Raw genomic sequence first — 20,131 nt, 5'->3', positions numbered from 1 at the left:
GTTAGTTGAGCTCGTGTGCACACAAACTTACAGCATCTTAGCTGATCATCAGCTCCCTGAGCTGTGTTCTTCATGGAAATCTACAAAGAAAACCTCTCAGCTTTAACCAAGACCTTAGAGTGAGAGGGCAGCTGTAGCAGAGCTCTGTGAACCAAGGCTACAGGCCTAGGAGTTGTGTGTGCCATACCCTTCCTGAGAAGCAAGATCCTGAGTAACACATTGAAACCTCTGGATGTTCATGTTCTCACTCAGGAGTGGGTATCATAATCCTAACTAATCTCCAGCTTTGACTGTTAGAATTACAACATAATGACCACAGGCTTGGAAATGCAAAGATGTTCCCTAGAAGATATTTATAAATCATTTATCTGCTAAGGGCTTAATATCCAAAATACATAAAGAACTCATATAACTCAGTAACAAACAACAACAAAAACAACAACAAAAACAGTTAAAAAATGGGCAGAGGACTGGGGTGCCTGGGTGGCTCAGTCAGTAAAGCCTCCAACTTCAGCTTAGGTCACGATCTCACCATTGCAAAGTCTGAGCCCCACGTCAGGCTCTGTGCTGACAGCTCAGAGCCTGGAATCTGTTTCGGACACCGTGTCTCCCTCTCTATCTCTGCTCTACTCCCACTTGTGCTCTCTCTCTCTCTCTCTCTCAAAAATTAATAAACATTTAAACAATTTTTTTTAGAAATTAAAATAAAATGGGCAGAGGATCTGAGTAGATATTTATCCAATGAAGACATCCAGATGGCCACAGGCACATAAAAAGAAGCTCAACATCACTAATCCTCAGGAAAAGGCAAATCAAAACCACAATGAGATATCACCTTAAACCTGTCAGAAAGGCTAGTGTCAAAAAGACAAGAAATAACAAGCATTGACAAAGATGAGGAGAAAGGGGAACACTCATGCACTGGTGGTAGGAATGTGAATTGGTGCAGCCACTATGGAAAACAGTGTGAGGGTTCCTGAAGAAATTAAAATTAGAGCTGTCATATGATCCAGGATTTTCACAACTAGGTATCTAACCAAAGAAACCAAAAACAATAATTGGAAAAGATATATGCACCCCTACGTTCATTTCAGCATAATTTACAATAGCCAAGATATGAAAACAACCTGTGTTGTTGGATGAATGGATAAAAAGAAATGTGGGGGGCGCCTGGGTGGCGCAGTCGGTTGGGCGTCCGACTTCAGCCAGGTCACGATCTCGCGGTCCGTGAGTTCGAGCCCCGCATCAGGCTCTAGGCTGATGGCTCAGAGCCTGGAGCCTGTTTCCGATTCTGTGCCTCCCTCTCTCTCTGCCCCTCCCCCGTTCATGCTCTGTCTCTCTCTGTCCCAAAAATAAATAAATGTTGAAAAAAAAAAAAAAAAAGAGATGTGGTATATATGTGTATGTATGTGTGTATACATATATATATACATGCATGTATACATATGTATGTATGTATATGTATATATGTGTGTGTGTATGTATGTATGTATATGCATGTATATATATACATACACATGAATATATATATGCAATGTATACAAATGGTGACTCACTGTTGTATACTTGAAACTAATATAACGTGTCAACTCTAAATAATAAATACGTGACTAATAAATTTAAAATAAAATTAAAAAGGAATACATGAAAAAAAGTTAATTAACTTAAAAAACAAAGATGCTCCCTAGAGACTATTGCACAAAACAAGGAGTCTCTTCAACACCAAAATGCAGATGACCGAATGCTGGGTTGTGAGGTAAGTGGTAAGTGGGGTATGACAGGAAACCTACTTACTTTTAGATATTAACAAACATATGGATTTGAACAAGAACTAACACTACGATGCATAGTATTCAAGTCAAATTTCAAAGAGCACACTTAACCACAGTATTACTCATCAACTTAACCAGAAATTCATAAATCTCCTGTGCTTCTGGATGGAAAAACAATATTAAAAAAAAAGCTTTTTGTTTTGGAGATTGCTATTTTGCTTTGGGGTTTTTTTGTTTGTTTGTTTCTATTTTGTGTTTTCCTCCATCCCTTATCAACACTGATTTCTTGACCACATCGTAAATTTATAGCATATTTACTCAGATGACTAACTGTAGGCTTTAGTCTTGTTCAAGCAAGTCTTGTCTTCAGCAACATGCTAAAATCACCAGAAGGGTTAGCTGAGGGAAATCAGGATCTGCTTAATTTGAAACTCCTTTTAAGAGAATCTACAATTGAGGCACCTGGCTGGCTCAGCCACAAGAGCGTGTGACTCTGGATCTGGGAGTCATGAGTTTGAGTCCCACATTGACTGTAGAGAGTACTTAAAAACAAACAAACAAACAAACAAACAAACAAACCTTAAGAAAAGAGAGAGAATCTACAATCAACTCTGCCTCCATCCAAAGAAAAGGACACAGTGCCCTGTGTTTTCACTAGCCTTCACTGTTTTGACACATAGTAAGAGAATGAGTGAGATCGACATGGGCAAAACTTGCCACTGAATCATCTGATAATAGTTTTTAGAGGCACTGCTAGTGTTCTTCGGTTATGGGTACTATATACCTATAACCTGAAGGGGAAAAAAAGGCTGAATAGTGTGGCCCTTAGTGGTACTAGAAATGAAGAATCTTTACACAAGTATTCCCAACTGGCTTTCATGATAAATTACACAATAAATCGTTTGCATCCTCATACTGTAGCCAGGTCACTCTCAACTACATTACCCAGAAGTTCTTACCTATCATCCTCTGTTTCATTGTCCCTCCCAGCCCCCCAAATCCTCACACATAAACCTAGATCCCCGAGAGGGGCAAATATAAAAGCAAAGAGTAAGCAATTTGCTACAGTGCCATGCCGGGTTACGGGTACCTGGTTTTCCCTCTGCTCTGGATAGAGAAAAGTATGGATTATGCACCTGGCAAATATTTGCATGGTCTCCAGAGCAGTTACATTCATCCATTTGCTCACAAAAGTACATAACTACAGCTGAAAGAAAAAATCAATTCAATTCAACAAACATTTAACAAGCTCTAGTCTGATTGCTGAGCCTTTGGGAAAAAAAATCATGCACCTGGCTATTGAAGCCGATTTTTGAAGAAGTCTAGAAATATGCTATTCTCTCCCCTCTCCCACCAAAAGCAAATCATGAGAAAAAAAGCAACCAATTCCCTCAAATGATCAGCACAGCCCCATTTCATATTGTAAAATGTAACTAGTACAAAGCATGCCAGTTCCTTTTTGTAGAAGGAAAATAATTCCCTTCTTATCTTTCTGGGGAAACAGCAATTTGGTTTGTTGTATAAAGAACAGTGTCTCCACTTGCTAAGAAATCAGTGATTAATTACCTAGTCATCAATCACCTGTCAGTATTTTGGATCTAAAGATTAGAATAACTACATATTGAAATAAGTCATGGCATCATTGCTTTACATTCTGAATTCAGACTTATCAGGGATCTACATAAAATGAATTCTAACATGCAATACAAGGGCAGGGCAAAACCAATCCCTGTCAAACATTTAAAGAGATTTAGGCTACTCAACCACGAGCCAGGCTCTATCACCTACTTGGTGACATCAGGAAAGTCATGTATAAACTCTGAGACCTCAAGGGCTCTGTCTGTAAAACAGGGGTAACCATACCTCTTTTATCTCATTTGTGGGCATCATAAAGGTCACGTGAAATAATGTGAAGGAGGGTTTTATGAAAATGGTTAAATTCATCAGTACTGATGCTTAACTCCACAGTCCCGAAGACATGGCAGAAGGAAAAGCTAAGAAAATCCATCTCTGTTCCCCAAAGTGCAAAACAGGGTCTTTACAAGTTCAAATGAGCTGTGGCCCCTTTTGTTTTCCCACAGGGATGGTTATAGAATCGTGTCCATGACACTAGTTTTAGAAAGAAGGGAAAACACTTTTTCCTTATCCTATTTTTTTGTTACATGATGCAGTAGGTGGATACTTTTTATTTAGCTTGTCAGTATTTAAGCTGCTGTTGGCTATTAAATATTATATTTAGTGTCAGTCTCCGGGATGAAACAGTTGACATTAAGCAAAAATGACACATATTCCACTAAGATAGGGCGTTCCAAAACTCAGCAAAACATAGGAGTAATATGATCTTTTTCTTTTTTAAATCATCTACTCTATATTGGCACTAGAGACAAAATAAGGTAATGTTCTGGACCTCAAGGAACTCAGAGTTTAGAGTGGAAACAGCCAAAACATTACAAAACTGTGAGATCATTCTAGCGAGAAGATGTCAGTAGGTAGGTGTCACAAGGTACAGAGGAGGGGGCTGCTGTCTGAGCCAGGTGTTCAGGAGGGAGGGTAGCTGGCATGAAGAAATAGCGCCTGCTGTGTGCATGAGTGCAGCACTGAGATAGTGCTGAAGCACACTGTGAGTCAGGCTGGAGGGAGAGACAGAGATCCCATCATGAGGGACCTGGGAATGGAGGGTGTAGAACCTAAGAGTGGGGAATGCTCTGTGGATTGATGCAAGGAAGGGAGTATCACGTGAGCGGTGCATTGATGAAGGAACAGCTGCATGAAGGAGACCCTGACATTCCTCCACCCAGAACATTCCACTGTGAGCGAAATACTACATCTAAAAGAAATTTCCTGCTAAAAAAGGAAAGAGTTGATACACTTAAAGGTAAAAGGGAACCTAACTTGTAAAACTGTAATAAATGTAACCACAGCCTAGAACATGTTAATAGAGAAAACATTAGCCACACTCTTTTAGGATTTGTACAATATGCTTGTACATTTTTTATTGACCTCGACTTCTACTTCCACCTCAACCTAAAAAGGATCATTTTATGTACATATAAATGGGGTAGAAAAATCAAGGACTCAGTCAGTTTCGGCTTCCTAGAACAAGATGTAGCCCTTCAGGTGCTGGGTACTCAGTCAACTGGAGGGTCAAGTGGGTTGTCGGTGAATCATCTTGAGGAAAGCCAACACACAGACAGGCAGATGTGCAGGACCATTCCAGGCTCACTGGGAAGCCTGAGTTGCAAGACACTATCCAGGAAACGATTACCTCTACAATTAAGTTAACTGGGAATATTTTAAAAAGAAAAGACCAGGGGGACACCTGGGTTGCTCAGTCGATGAAGCGCCCGACACTTGATTTCAGCTCAGGTCATGATCATGATCTCATGGTTCATGGGATTGAGCCCTGCATCATCAGGCTGCATGCTGACGGTGCAGATCCTGCTTGGGATTCTTCTCTTCCTCTCTCTCTGCCCCTCCCCCATGCAGGTTTTTTCTCTCTCTCTCTCTTTCTCTCTTTCTGTCTCTCTGTCTCTCTCTGTCTCAAATAAACATGAAAGAAAGAAACAAAGAAAGAAACAAAGAAAGGGAAAAACAGAAAGAGAGAGAAAGAAAGAAAGAGAAAACAGAAAGAAAGAGAAAGAAAGAAAGGGAAAAAGAGAGAGAGAAAGAAAAAGAAAAAGAAAAAAGAAAGAGAAAGAAAGAAAAAAGAAAAAAAAAACAGAGAAAGAGAAAAAGAAAGAGAAAGAAAGAGAGAGAAAGAAGAAAGAAAGAAGGAAGGAAAGAGAGAGAGAAAGAGAGAAAGAAAGAGTGAAAGCAAGCAAGCAAGGAAGCAAGGCAGGCAGGCCAGGGACTGGGGGGAAGAAGGGAAATAGGGAATGAAGAGTTATTGTTTAATGGGTACTGAGTTTCCGTATGGGACAGTAAAAAGTTCTGGATTTGGATGGTGGTGATGATTGCACAACTATGTGAATGTACTTAATGCTCCTTAACAGTATGTTGCGGTATGTATACTTCGCCACAATAAATAAGAGAGAAAGAGAAGCAAAACCAAAAAGTAGTAAGATTTTGAGTAAATTCAGCAAGGAGCCTCATACTGTCTTCCTGAATGTGATGCACAGACCAAAACACAGTTTATCAAGAAATGCTTTAAAGAAAAGTATCAACGGGAACATGCTAGTGGTCTGCCAGAGACTGTATGTTCCAGGGGACTCTATCATGTAATTAGGGCAGGTTTTCTAAAACAATAGAACACTTCCCCCTAAAGGAGACAGATCTCTTCACATAATCTGGTTCATAACTTTTCCATGCAGCCTAGTAAGATGATATTATCATCACCATGATTATGATGGTAGCTATTTGGTATTTATTAAGAGTTCTCAGTGAGCCAGCTGCTAGTCTTTTCTTCTTTGTTGTAGATGGGAACAAAAAAAGACAAGTTCTGTGCATTGCTTTGGAAAGTAAGCAACAGGACCCAAATCAGAAGCAATGCCCAAGGCCACAGCACTTGGCAGGAGATGTTGTACTCAGCCTGATTTGGAGGCCCTGGCAATGCTTTGTTCCCCCATTCCAAATCCTCACTGCCAAGCAGCGCTCCAACTTAGAAAAGAGTATGTATTTGCTTGTCAAACAGCAGATATTTCTTTTTGCAGTCGCAAAACGTCCAGTAGATTTCATAAAATTACTGAGGTTAAAATTACTGAGGTTAAACCACAGAGATAAGAAATTCAATCTCTGGTTTAATTAATTGGTTAGTAATAATTGGTTATTCTTTTTTTTTTTTTTAAGTCTCAAATGTTTCCCATGTAAAAAGCAGTTAAAACTGTGCATGGCTCTAAATTCTGTGCCTGTAATCCTGGCAGAGTTTTATTTTACAGGTTGCAAAAAACCCCAAATAATGGTAATTACATAGTAAGTATTGACTGTTTAATTACATGAGACTGCCTTATAATCACCAAGTCATTAAGGGTGTTATGAGATCTAAAAACTACAAGCCACCAGAGTGCTGTGCATCAAGTTGTTTGGCAATTCACTGATATGAGGTAGAATGGAAGTATTTTGAACTAAAGCAATCTCAACACTTCAAATGAAAGGTGGGTACACATGTGCCAAGCCAGCAGAAGATGCTTATTAATAAAGGCTGATGCTGAATAAGTGAATAAATGAGGTGAACGGAGCCCCATGATAGAGGTAAGAGTGGTAGAGACTCCTTCTCAGAGGCAAAGACACCAAGAAGAGCCCCTATATCACCTGAGAAGCAATACCTTAGTCCAGTGGCTCTCAATTCTGGCTGCACACTAGAAGCATCTGGAAAGTTCTGGAAATCACTTCTACCCAACCATACACCAAACCAACTAAAACCAAGTCTTTAGAAAAGGACCCAGATGTGTATAGGTTTTCAAAGCTATCCAAATGATTTCTATAAACAGCGAGGGCTGCGAACCACTAGTAGTAACAAGAAATCCCACGTCGTCCCCTGCAGCAAGTTTTGGTAGCAACTATGGAGGTCTTGCCGCCTAGCAGAGAAAGAGACCCTTCCACATGGCATGTGGCATACAGGCACTCACATAGGTCTTCCCTCTGTGCTCACATAGCAACCATCGAATTCATTACACCCGACAGATCATAGCATGAGGTAGCATGGTCTTAAGCCAAGTCAGACGCAAACAACATTGAGATCTATGAGGATGAAGAGTGCATCAGCCAACACATTTCAAGGGTGAATGATTCACTCTCACCCACCTCCTAAAGTTCTAGAGTGGTACAACCAACTCTTATTTCCTGTAATAATCCACCTTATCTTTACAAATCACTGAGAGGTTGAGTTTTCTTTTTTTTTTTTAAACACTAAAAATCAACTATAATATCTAAATGGTAATTATGTCATTAAACACCATGTAAGAAGTATTGCAAACTGGATTTAACATAAATAATGCAATTCTTTATTGCACACACAAGGCTATGTGTGTTTCTGACTTCACCTTCTATGAATGCTTCTTTCAGATCGTAAAACTTATAAAAATAAGACCATGGAAAGAACTGGTAAGCTAGGCTCCACTGGCACATGTGTTTGGGAAGAAGAAAAGGTTGCTGAGTGCCTACCGTGTGTCAGGTGCTGTGCTAAGGTCTTCCATACACATTACACTTCGGGCTTCCCAACAGCCCTACACTGTGCTGTTACTAACAGATGAAGAAATCCAGATTTGGAGAGTGAGTTGGCTATCTTTACACAACCAGAACGAGGCAGAGCCTGACTGTGAATCCAGCTCAGTCCTGTTCCAAAATCCTTTTTATTTTCCACTTACAAAAATGCTAAATTGCACCCCAAGATGTGCAAATGCCAAGGCCTCAAAGCTTCTTCCATATCTCCCTTCCACAATCCATTCAGGTCTCTACTCTGCCTGGGCAGCATTAATTGCTCCATATTCTATACTCCCACTGTCTCTGCCCACCAATTTTAAGAGTTTTGCTATCTTGTCTCATCCTTAAAGAAATGGTTCTCAACTGGGGACAGTTTTACTCCCTAAGAAATATTTGGCAATGTTTGGACAAATTTTTGATTGTCATGACTTTGAAGTGTCATTAATATCTCATGGGTAGAGGCCAAGGATTCTACACGTTCTAAACATTCTACAATGCACAGGAGAGCCCTCCACAACAAAGAGCTATCCGTCCCAAAATGTCAATAGTTCCAAGATTGAGAAACCCTGCCTTGAGTGATAATGTGGTTTAACAAATGTGCTTTAGTGTCTTCCCCTACAAAATCATGAGGAGTAACGAAGACAATACATATGAAAGCTTTTAGCACATGGTAAGCACCCAGAATCCTGATTAGATAATCTGACTGCACACTTTCGTAGAGTAGGAACCACCTCAGTTGGCTCTACATTCTTCCCACACAAAGCTCAGGGTTTTTTCTTTTTTTTTAAATTGGCACTCAACAAATGTTGAAATAATGCACTCTTTGTATCGGAAATTCTTGATTAAAAAAACAAATGCCACTATTATCTAAGAAATACAACGTTCTCCCCATATTCATTCCTTACTAAACAACAAATGAATAGTATAATTTCATGATTCACTAGAACAGACTATGAAAAGCTACATTACATCTTGAGTATATCATAGAATCATCTCTATATCGAGATGATTGATAAGCTCACTATTAAAATGCCTTGTCTTACTTTAGCAGAAGGTTAATTAAGAGATCACAATACACAGACTTGAGGAAATCTCATGCAAGAGGCTCAGATTCTTCTACCTACACCAGGTCAGTTTGACCATATCGATTCTCAGGTCTTGAGTTGAATTATTCAGGACAACCTTAAACTGTAATCACAACATGTCAAATAAAAACACCAAATGTTTAATATCTCGATGAGTACATCAAACCCGGTTGGCATCATATCTCGGGTCAAGATCTTTATGTTTTTTACTTTTCTCAGTTGATATAAGCTGGAGTCAGCACAGAAACCCTAAAATCCTAATGTAAATGATTACAAAAAGCATTAGGATTAGCATTCACTCAGTTGCTACAACAGGATAATCTACTTTCATTTTTGCAGTTTCTGGAGGCATGGCGCCATGGCCCTAACCATCAGAATAAACCCGTATGCTTATTAAAGGTGCAGATTCCTGCACCTCACCCCAGACCGACTGAATCAAAATTTCAAAAATTGATCCTATAAATCTACATTTTTAATAATTTCCCAAATATTTGTTTTGCACACTAAAGTCTGAGAACCTCTGCCAGGAGGCTGGACCCCAGAAAATGGATTTGCCTCACTTTGTAAATTTCCAGCATGGGTCTGGCTTCTACAGACTATGAACAATTCATTTAACATAAACTCCACATCCACTTCCGACCATAAAAATAAGTAGGGCATTTTGTTGATTACTTTTGTGCAAATAGGCATTTCTGAAGTAAGTAGACTAATATTTTATGGCAAACACTGAAAAAAAAACCTGGAAATGAGTATAAAAAGAATTTTCAAGGAAAACAAAGCTCAATTCTGAGCCCCACAATGGTCAACGTCTGCTATGCGCCAGACTGAGGAGACAGTGATGGCTAGAGAGACTAGGTCCCTATCCTTATTTTTCCTTTATTTATGCATTTAAATAGTTTAATATACACTCAAACAAAAAAGGAAGATGATTTCAGAGTGGCAATGCCACGAATTCAATAAAACAATTTCATGCGACAGAGAAAGTCTGTGGGGGAAGGAGGCAGAGGTAGTGGCTATCTGTAGTAGACACAAGGATGGAAAATGGCGTCCCTGAGGAGGTAACATTTGAACTGACACCTGAAGGAGAAGGCGCCAGTCATGAGAGGGTTGGGAGAAAGTGTTCCCGACAGAGGAAACTGTGCTGTAAAGACCCTGAGCTGTGAACAAGGTGCTCATGAAATTATTATAGGAATTAAATCAGAAATCAGATCGCATATACAAGATGTTCTGCAAAATAGAAAGCTATTTAGAAGTATAAAGTATTATTTTTAGTAATATATTAGAACAGTTCTGGAGAGAAGCTGCAATAATGAAAGGCCTCAGATCTGTGTGATATAAAGAATTAATCAAGCAACTTGAGGCTATATTGCTTAAAGAACAATAGACACAAGTATGTGTTTGAGTGAAGAAAGGAGAAGTCTTCTTTGAATATTTCAAGAACTATGTTCTTGTGGAAGATGATTCATTTTTTTAAATAGCTCTCAGGGTATGGAGCAACTTGAAATGGTAAACATTTTAGAAAGGTAGAAGAATCTTGGCTCATAATGATAATGAACACTCAAAGAGAGTTGTAGGAAAATGGACTGACTGGAAGGTAGTGAGTTCCATATGACCAGAAGTAATCAAGGTCAGGCTGAATAGACATTTGGCAGAGGAATGATTGGACTAGATTACCTAAGAGGACCTCTGCAATTCTTTGAAAACACACATACATTCACTCGAGGTGCTCTATCTCTCACACGTCCTGTAACCTCCAAGATGGCCTCTTCAGTTCATGCTTTACAACTTTGGGAGGTTTTGAGAAAAACTTGAGAGATGCTGAGGATTCTACCATATTCACAATTCACCCTGTCATTCTGCAATAAATTATGTCTCCATGTCCATAATAACCAATATATATTTCAAAATGGCAAATTAAGAAACCGGATAGACCAACATTCATTTTTGAAATTTGTGGCTAAGATTTAGTGGTGTTTCAGCAGTACACATTAAACAATTATCTCAATATATTAAAATATTAAAATATTACTTTATTGTAACAAAAACATTATCTGGATTCCATTAGCTCCCAATAGGTGGCATGCCAATAAATAGCCAAAATATTTAGCACACAGGTATGTGGCTTTTTGTTGGTTTGGTTTTTAATGGGAACCATAGGCCCAGGAAGATGATTTCTACAATAAAAGTCCTGACAGAGAATCACTACTCTATTATTTATGTATTAAATCCAATAAATAAAGTAAAAAACATAGTGACTTGTCACTTGACCACCTGGGACCAAAATGCTAAACGGTAAGCCTTCTAAGGACAGAGAGACCAAGCCAGACTTGGGAGTGAGACTAGAAATAACTTTGAAAATCTAAACATTACTAAATGACCTTTATATGTCCACACCCAAATGCATGTGGTTCATATTCAGATAGATTGCAGAAAATATTCTCTTAATATCTACATTTTTGTGCACATTTGTGTTTATTGTATTAAGTACATTTCTTAAAAACTACTTGCAAATAAAATTCTATCATGTCTCTCTTAGGACAACTCACAAAAATGAATCTTTCCATAAAATAAAGACAAGGTCTATGTAATTGTTCATAAAATTAGACTTCATTTTGTAAAATCCAGGAACACCAAAAGCTGAAATCAACAAGTTGAAATCAAACTTAATACAAAGAAACTTTAAAACTTAATACAAAGAAAGAGTTTATCATAGAATTTTTTTTTGGTATACAGATCTCTTCTCAGGGCTATGAAAATTTCTATGTATGCTTATAGTATTTTAGAAATATGTCTATTCCATAAAAGGTAAATATAACCTGTAATGTGAACAATCACTTCCTAACTTATTTTTCTTTAGGCTCACATATATTAGATTGTGCTATTTTATTAAGCTGAATCCCTCAGAACTCCGGGTAACAAAAGGACTGGATTAGTGGCTCAGGAAACCCAGGTATCTCTGTCCAGAAGCAGGTGCCACCTAACATCTGAGTTGCCTAGACACCGATCTCTTAAATGAGTAGGGAGTTTTAATTCTTCAGATATATCATTACCATTACAAATCCCCAAAGCATTTCTAATGACACTTGTACCTGACTAATGCACAGAGAAGCTGCGATGCCACAAAACAATACATAGGGCTGGTAAAAGAGACCAAGTCTTCTGTCCCAGAGTCCAACATGTTCACCAGGACCTTTCTTGGCAATCTCCTTCCAGCTTGAGTGGTGTCAAAGTTTTGTAACGACCACTAAAATAATGGTATCTCTAGGATAATGTTAACAACATAGTTGGTGAATATCTTTCCTCTCTAAAAAAGATCTGAGACCTCTTGACACTTGTTTCCTTTCCTTATTTTTTTTTTCAGGCAACAAGAAATTCGGGATAGTTGTGAATTTTCCAAACCTTCTCATCCTTAACTGAACCTCTTTGTTGCCTTATCTTGCAAGAGTGTACAGTCCACCTCTTAGAGGTGGACAAAGCTGTGAATCATGACCCAAATGCATGTTCTACAGATGGGAAGAAGGATGGCACTGTGGAATGGCTCTAAGGGTGCCATGAAACCAGGAGCATGCCACAGAGTTGCAACTCCAGACTGTCAGCAAATCAGAAGTAATTTTCTACCTAAATCAGAGTTTAATTCATTAGCCCACATTAATTCACAAGTTCTAACCAATTTCTCAAAACGCAATAACACAATCTTCCAACCTAATTATCTTCATTGACAGCATTTAAAAGCATTTGCTGAGACACATTTCTTCCTTGTGTCAGACAGGATCAACGTCAAGTGAACAGCTTGGGTGGACGACTTTCTGTCTAATTGCAAGGGGTTGCCATTTCAGGAACTAATCATTTCTTGCAAGGGAGAAATTCTCCCCTAGAGTGGACACCAATAAATAAATACCTCCCAATAAATAAAGGTTTAAATAGGTACCTGTTTACAATTGTGTTCAGATTCTCAAGATCATCGTGTGTGTGTGTGTGTGTGTGTGTATGTGTGTGTGTGTGTGTGTACTCTTGGCATTCTGTTGAATTGGAAATATTACAATATAGATGACTTCCACAATAATTTTAATCAGAGAAGTTTAGGGATCTGAAGAGAAACTTTTAAAAACAGAACAACAAAAGAGATAATTTGTAATGAAAACACCATCCCATCTAACTACCACTCAGGAAAATGATAGATATTTCCCTATAAATAATCATGAGAAAAGAACTGGGTTTTTTTGAAGGCATTTATTTCAATAGCTCATTCACTAAAACCCCCTAAACTTTAATCCAAAACAGTTCATTTCCATTTCCTTTTGATAATCAGAAAGGAAATCAACCCACATTTCTTAAACAGTCATTTTTTTTAGATCCTTTACTGGGGGGTAATATCTTTTAAAAGCATTTTGAGTGAACGTATAAGCAAAAACTACTAAAAGGACAAAACATACTTCTTATTCCTCATGTCAAGTTTAACTTTTACTTATTTCATATCTTCTAAAAGTCATTGCTGCCATTAGGCCTTTGCTTTGTGAGGTAGCCAGGTTTCTCCTAACATTGTTCACTAAACTCATTTTAATTCATGCCCTGGGCCAATAACAAATCTACTTTTCCAGCTGTAATGCTTTAACAGCTTAAATTTCTAAAGTAACAAGCATCTTTTGCTCCTTTGAAAACCAGTTCTGGCAGTGTGATGTAAAGGAAAGTAAACACTTAAAGAGGTTCAAATATGCAGCATCAGAATTCACGTGTCAGATATAGACACTGTTGTATTTAATGAAGGTCAATGCCCAAATCCCGGAATCCAGTTTAGGCAATGGGACTACAGACATATTTCGAAAGATGGAGAGTCAATTAACAAGCACATAATTTTGTTGTAAATCTGTTATAAGACATATATGAACAAGAAGGGACAGCATTTCTAATTAGCATGCATGAATCAAAAACCATATATACGCCATGCTATATTCAAATTAAATGAACCTACCTTATAAACTTGTCCATATGTTCCATTTCCAACAAGTTCCACTAATTCAAAAATCCCTGCAGGGTCCTAAAAGAAAATAAACAAACAACAAATATTCAGCACAATATTCTAGGCATTGTTGTAATCAAAAGCAAAAATTCAAAATAAGCAAATAAATAACTTTAGCTTTGGGGGTACTCATGTGTTAATATTAATTGCTATTAAAATTTAATTCAGCTACAGCTATGAAATTAGTCAAAATCTACTTTCTTTCCATTTTACATCTCTATGAGATGTGTTTAAATCAGACAAAAAGAGATATGACTTTCACTGAAACAATAACAAAGAATTAACATATTTCTCACAGTCAGATGGAAACACACTTGCAGGTATATCAGGATAAAATGAAAGAGCCATCATCCTGAGAAAGGATTCTAATTTCTCAGATCTTTCTCTATGAAGCTTCTGAGCTGTCCATTATGTTGAACACAGTCAAGAAGGGGGTGTTTCTGTGTGGTGGGGCAATCTTACATAAGGTAGTCAATGGTTCCCAAGAGCAGATCCAACCAACATAGCTGCCTCTGGGGCACCTGGGTGGCTCAGTCAGTTAAGCGTCCAGCTCTTGGTTTTGGCTTAGGTCATGAGTTCACGATGCGTGAGATCGAGACCCGCATCGGGCTCTACACTGTCAGTGTAGAACCTGCTTGGGATACTCTCTCTCCCTCTCTCTCTAGCCCTCCTTTGCTTGTGTTCTCTCTCTCTCAAAAATAAATAAATAAACTTTAAAAAAAAACACAGCTGCCTCTCTCAGCATGTTTTCTTTGGATTCATCTTCCCTCTTTACAAGGCTGTCCTTGCAAAATATGTTTCTGTGGATGGTCTCCGGATCCTGCAGTACCTGAAGAGTCCCTGCAGGATTTTGAAGACAAACTAAATTGGAGATTGATGCAAGTCCTTACCACCAAACAGGTGTCACCTAACCCTCAGAGTCAGCTAAATGTTAGGGTGCTCCACAAATGTCCAATGAGTGCTACTTCTTACTAAATTACTGTCCACAAAAGTTGAAAAAAATATCAAAGGCTATAAAATTCAACTCAGAAGCATAAACTGACTCTGACCTCTACTGATATCTAATTGGACAGAAATTATTTCTTTAAGGGCCTAAATGAAGAATCACAAACTTAAACGTCCACAGAGACTAGGCAAGTAACATAAGAGAGCAAAGTGCAGGGTGCCTGTGGCTCAGTTGGTTAAGTGTCTGACTTCAGCTCGGGTCATGATTTTGCAGTTCGTGAGTTCAAGCCCCATGTCAGGCTCTGTGCTGACAGCTCAGAGCCTGGAGCTTGCTTCAGATTCTGCGTCTCCCTCTCTGTCTCTGTGCCTCCCCCACTCATGCACTCTCTCTCTCTCTCTCTCTCTCTTTCTCTCTCTCACACACACACTCTCTCTCTCAAAAATAAATAAACATTAAAAAAAAAAAAAGAGTGAAGTGGGCCGGCTGGGGTCTGTGGCAGCCTGAAGAAGCCATGTCTCCCTGCAGAGAGGGAGGTAACATAGCTGGGACCAGTTGGTTCTTACATTAACCTATGAGCACAATATTGCCAGGTCTGAAGTTTTGTGTTTTGTTTTTGTGTTTTGTGTTTGTTTGTTTCCAAGATGTCCTAATTTTTATTTTTTTAAGTTTCTTTATTTATTTCGAGAGAGAGAGAGAGAGGCAGACAGAGAGAGAGAGAGAAAATCCCAAGCAGGCTCCTCATTGTCAGCACAGAGCCTGATGCGGGGCTCGAACTCACGAACACATGAGATCATGACCTGAGACAAAATCAACTGTCAGAGGCTTAACCGACTGAGCCACCCAGGTACCCCCGTCTTAATTTTTTTTTTTTTTAATTTTTTTTTTTTCAACGTTTTTTATTTATTTTTGGGACAGAGAGAGACAGAGCATGAACGGGGGAGGGGCAGAGAGAGAGGGAGACACAGAATCGGAAACAGGCTCCAGGCTCCGAGCCATCAGCCCAGAGCCTGACGCGGGGCTCGAACTCACGGACCGTGAGATCGTGACCTGGCTGAAGTCGGACGCTCAACCGACTGCGCCACCCAGGCGCCCCCCGTCTTAATTTTTAAATGTTAGGCGCGAACTGTGAGGGAAGGCCAAATAAAAAAAGGCTGCAAAAGCGTCAACACTTTTGTAAGAGCACCACCATATGTTGTCAGGGTGACTGAGAGGCAGGAGAGGGAAGGCCTGGGCTTTGGATTCAGACAGACCTGGGTCGAATACCAGCTTTCCCTTGACTGGCTGCATGATCATAGGACACCCTGGGAGAGCACCTCAGTCTCTGGGCAGAGAAAACAGATATGACACGCGCCTTGCAGAGCTCTGATGAGGAGTGAGTGAGGGCCTAGCACTACACCCTGCACATGGTTGGCCATCGGCTAATGTGTAATAGCAGTCATCCTGAAGCTGAGGGTCTGCACACCACTAGCAGCATTTAAAAGGTGAAGGGCTGCTCAAGGCTGCCATGCATGGGGAAGGAGACAAATGAGTTTGATGTGATAAGAGAGAGTCATTTCGAGTTACAGTCTTCAGCACATCAGGCCCAAGGAAAGCCCTTTGCTGTATGCCTTTGAAGACTCCGCAGAAAAAACAAATTAAAAAATAAAACAAAAGCCCAGCAGTTGAAGCACTTTGTCACTGAGAAAGACTGTCATCTGTGTAATCCATCGTGATAAAGCCAGGAGGGCAAGAAACCACACTCCACAGCCTGAGAAATCCGGAGGTTCCAGCCACGCCCCACGTGGTCAGGGGGTGTGGACAACGTTCCAGAGGGAACCCTGTGACAGGAGAGACAGTAAGGGCCCAGGGCCCTGTCAGCGGAGACCCCGCGGCTAACAGAGCACCTGGGAGGCCTCAGGATGGGAACAGAAAGTTGTGTGTGTGAGACCGCCAGGCCAGCAGAACAGCAGGTTCTATTACACGCAGGATTAGAAAGAAATGAGGGAACGAACAGTGGGGGAAAAAAAGCCCACAAATGGTGGCAGCTGCTGTTTGTTTCTAAGTTGTGCTCCCAGTAGTTTGTTTTCTCAGCGGTGTTTCTGCAACAAATTTTGAGAGAGGTTCTACATTTGCTCGAAATATCTCAATTGTGTTTTCAACATTCGTTTTTCTTGACTAAAAAAACAGAATTTGAATGAAAGAGAGAAGATCCAGAAGGGTGACTACCACCTGCCTTAGGGAGCCTACGAAGCAGTGGGGGAGGGGATGGCGGAAGGGGAGGGCAGGAGCAGAGCGGGGACAAGCTTCTAGGCCCAGGGGCCAACCCACCTCACAGACCCCTCCTCGGGGCTGAGGTTCAATGGGCTGATCTCAAGACCATCTGGGCAACTGACTTCTAGCTCGTTCCTCTTGAACAGTCCACTGATGGGCCTATGTCTCAGCCAATCAGGACCAAGGAAGTGCAATGCCAAGATTTTTGTTCAGCTGCTGGGAGAGGGGTCTTCCAGCTGGGTGCATCCAACGGACTCAGAATTAAAGGTCAGAGTAACCACAGGGATGGATTGGTGACCACCTTGGGTAGACAAACAAACTAGAAACAATCATGAAATTGGGGTGGTTCTCCAGGAAATGGGACTCAGAATTACTGAGATTTACACAGAGGGATTTTATCAGGGTTTCCACGGAATCAACACCAGTTGGGAATGAAAGAATTCGGATTGGAATTAGCAGACAGAATGATGCAACAGAACCAAAACTTCATCTGATCCCACAGGAGCTCTGGAGCCGAGGCGACTCTTCAAAGTTATCCTACCCCGGGGCATGGGAGCCTTTGCACCCCACCTCCATTGACTAGTCATTGCATACAGGCTGTCCACTGTCCCCATCCCAGAGGTTATGATCTTGTGTGAAGTGACACTCTTCTGCTGAGGACAATCCCCAGGTGAGAACAATCACTAGCTGCCTTCACTCTCAGCAGGTGGACCCCAGCAGGTGGACAAGGAGTGCCTCAGGAGCAAAGAAGGCAACTGGGTGACACATCACAGCAACCACTACAAGCATCATGGCTAGAAACGAGTACCAATGTGGAACTGGAAGAGAAGTCGAGAAGCATCTATCTTCTACAGTATGCTGACAATAATAAGACAATGGCACAATTCGGGTCATGGTATTTACAAGGAGGAGGCTCTCTGAGACCCTAGAAAGCAGAGGGCAGACATATTGTCCAGGAGCACTTGAATTAAGCACTTATCCTAAGCTTCCCTCTCCCCTACCTCCACTCCAAATACCCAAGAGCTGATGTTTGTGAATACTCCCATACACAAATGCATCTAACTGCTAGTTAGGCTCTTGTGGAATAATGCTACAGCTTGAACTGGGTAAGCATTCATTCATGTGTCTTCTCCACTCTTGGAGAACTCTAAAATAATTTCTCCCAAGGGTCACCAATGACCTCAATCTCTTATCTATAATGGTCTCTTCTCAGTCCCGTCCTGGCTATTCCCTTTGAGGCATTTATACTGCCAAGCATCATCACTCTTGTTGAAATATGTCCCCTCCCTTGTCTTCTAGCATACCACTCAGTTTCTCACAGAGATTCTGTTTCTTCCACCCAGACCTTAAAGATAGGCTGACCCCAACGTTCCAACCTCATGCTGGTCACTAAGTACTAACGATTTCATCTCCCAGTATCCATTATATCCATCTACTCTGTTCTGTTCATACAACAGGCCTCATCTTCTCTTGCCAGGACTATTTACTTTCAATCAATTCTTTCCTCCTTCACACTGAACTTTCTAAAAAGACACAACACACCATGCTTTAGAATCCTACACAGTGTGGTTCAAATTGAAAGTCGAGGTCCTGTCATTCTCAGGCCCAGTTTTCATTCCCACTCTCACGTCCCATCATTTTGTACTACAACTAACCGCCTCAAACCACCTGCTATGTCCCTAGCACACCTTACAGGCCATGTCTCTTTGCCTTGGTTCATAATGTCTGTCTGCCAAGATTATTCCTTCTACCATTCAGGCAAGCCCAGCCTTAAAAACCCAGTATGCCACCTCCTCTGTGAAGCTTTTCTCAAATTAGTACCACCAACTCTCTGCACCCACAGCACGTTGTACATAGCTCTATCATAACCACTTTCACCTAGTGCCACTCCCTCTCCCATTTCTTTCCCTTGATAAATTACAAATGCCCTGAAAACAGGGACTATAACATATTTATTTTAGAATTTCCGAGCACTGAGCATGGTGTCCAACACAGAACTTCTAGACATAACTATTTGCTGAATAAGGTTGATGCCCCACTCCCAACTCTCCACCACACGCCTAGAGGAAGCTGCCAAAATTGGGATCAGAATGTCAAGCCAAAGGTCTAGCAAACTTACAACATTTCTTTTTACAATCTAGACAAGCTGTCCCAGTCACTACCCCTTCCATTTCCCTTACCCAGCTTCCAGTTGCACAAAACTGGCACATACTCTAGCTCCTATGGTATTCCCAGCTCTAAGGAAAATTCATAAAGCCCGTTGGTCTAAGCTGTGCTTCAGGTGCATTGAGAGGACAGGCTGTCAGGATGCCGCCAAGTGCAATGCAACAAGGCGATGTACCTAATAATCATGTTACAAAGACAGGAAAGCCAAGAGACAAGATTCAGCTTAATTCTCTCTCTCATGTTTGTTTAGCTGCTCATAAAGCCAGGATGGGCAGCATGGAAGAAGGTTACATACGCCAAGAAGAAAAGAGCAAATCATTGACATTTACCAAAGTCAGGAATCCCTGTTGGCTATACAAGCCTTTATTCAGATCTTAACCTTTGCTGGGAGACGGAGAAGAGAATTTAATTCTAAGGTAGAGTAGTTTACACTATTTCATAATGAAACATAACTACATATCAAAAGGCAAGCTGTTCCATAAAAGAAAATGTAACTTTTCAGTAAGTACTGATAAAGACAAATTTGGTTAGCCACTATAATAAAAATCACAATAATAGCGAACATTTTAGGAGTCTTTACGTGCCAGGCACTATTCAAAGCATTTTCTACGAATGGGTCATTTAATTATTACAACTATGTCAAATGGATGCTCTTGTTGTCTCCTGTTTTACAGATGAGGAAACTGCGGCACAGAGAGGTTAAGCAGTCGGTTAAGGTCACACCATTGATGAATGACTGATCTAGGATGGGTACCTG

At 40.4% G+C, this 20,131-nt stretch overlaps 1 protein-coding gene across 8 annotated transcripts in view; it reads right to left on the bottom strand.

The window, feature by feature from the left end:
- TNIK (TRAF2 and NCK interacting kinase) overlaps positions 1 to 20,131 on the bottom strand; it is a 392,848-nt gene that overhangs the window by 294,192 nt on the left and 78,525 nt on the right. For all 8 annotated transcript variants that reach the window (XM_060640743.3, XM_060640735.3, XM_060640736.3 and 5 more), the window contains exon 2: positions 13,965 to 14,030. In XM_060640743.3, coding sequence (XP_060496726.1) covers positions 13,965 to 14,030 — 66 coding nt within the window. The remainder of the gene's footprint in view (positions 1 to 13,964; positions 14,031 to 20,131) is intronic.

The sequence above is a fragment of the Panthera onca genome, chromosome C2 (assembly GCF_046562875.1).
Source record: "Panthera onca isolate mPanOnc1 chromosome C2, mPanOnc1 haplotype 2, whole genome shotgun sequence".
In the NCBI taxonomy this organism is placed as follows: domain Eukaryota; kingdom Metazoa; phylum Chordata; class Mammalia; order Carnivora; family Felidae; genus Panthera; species Panthera onca.
This window is presented reverse-complemented; position numbering and strand designations above follow the sequence as displayed.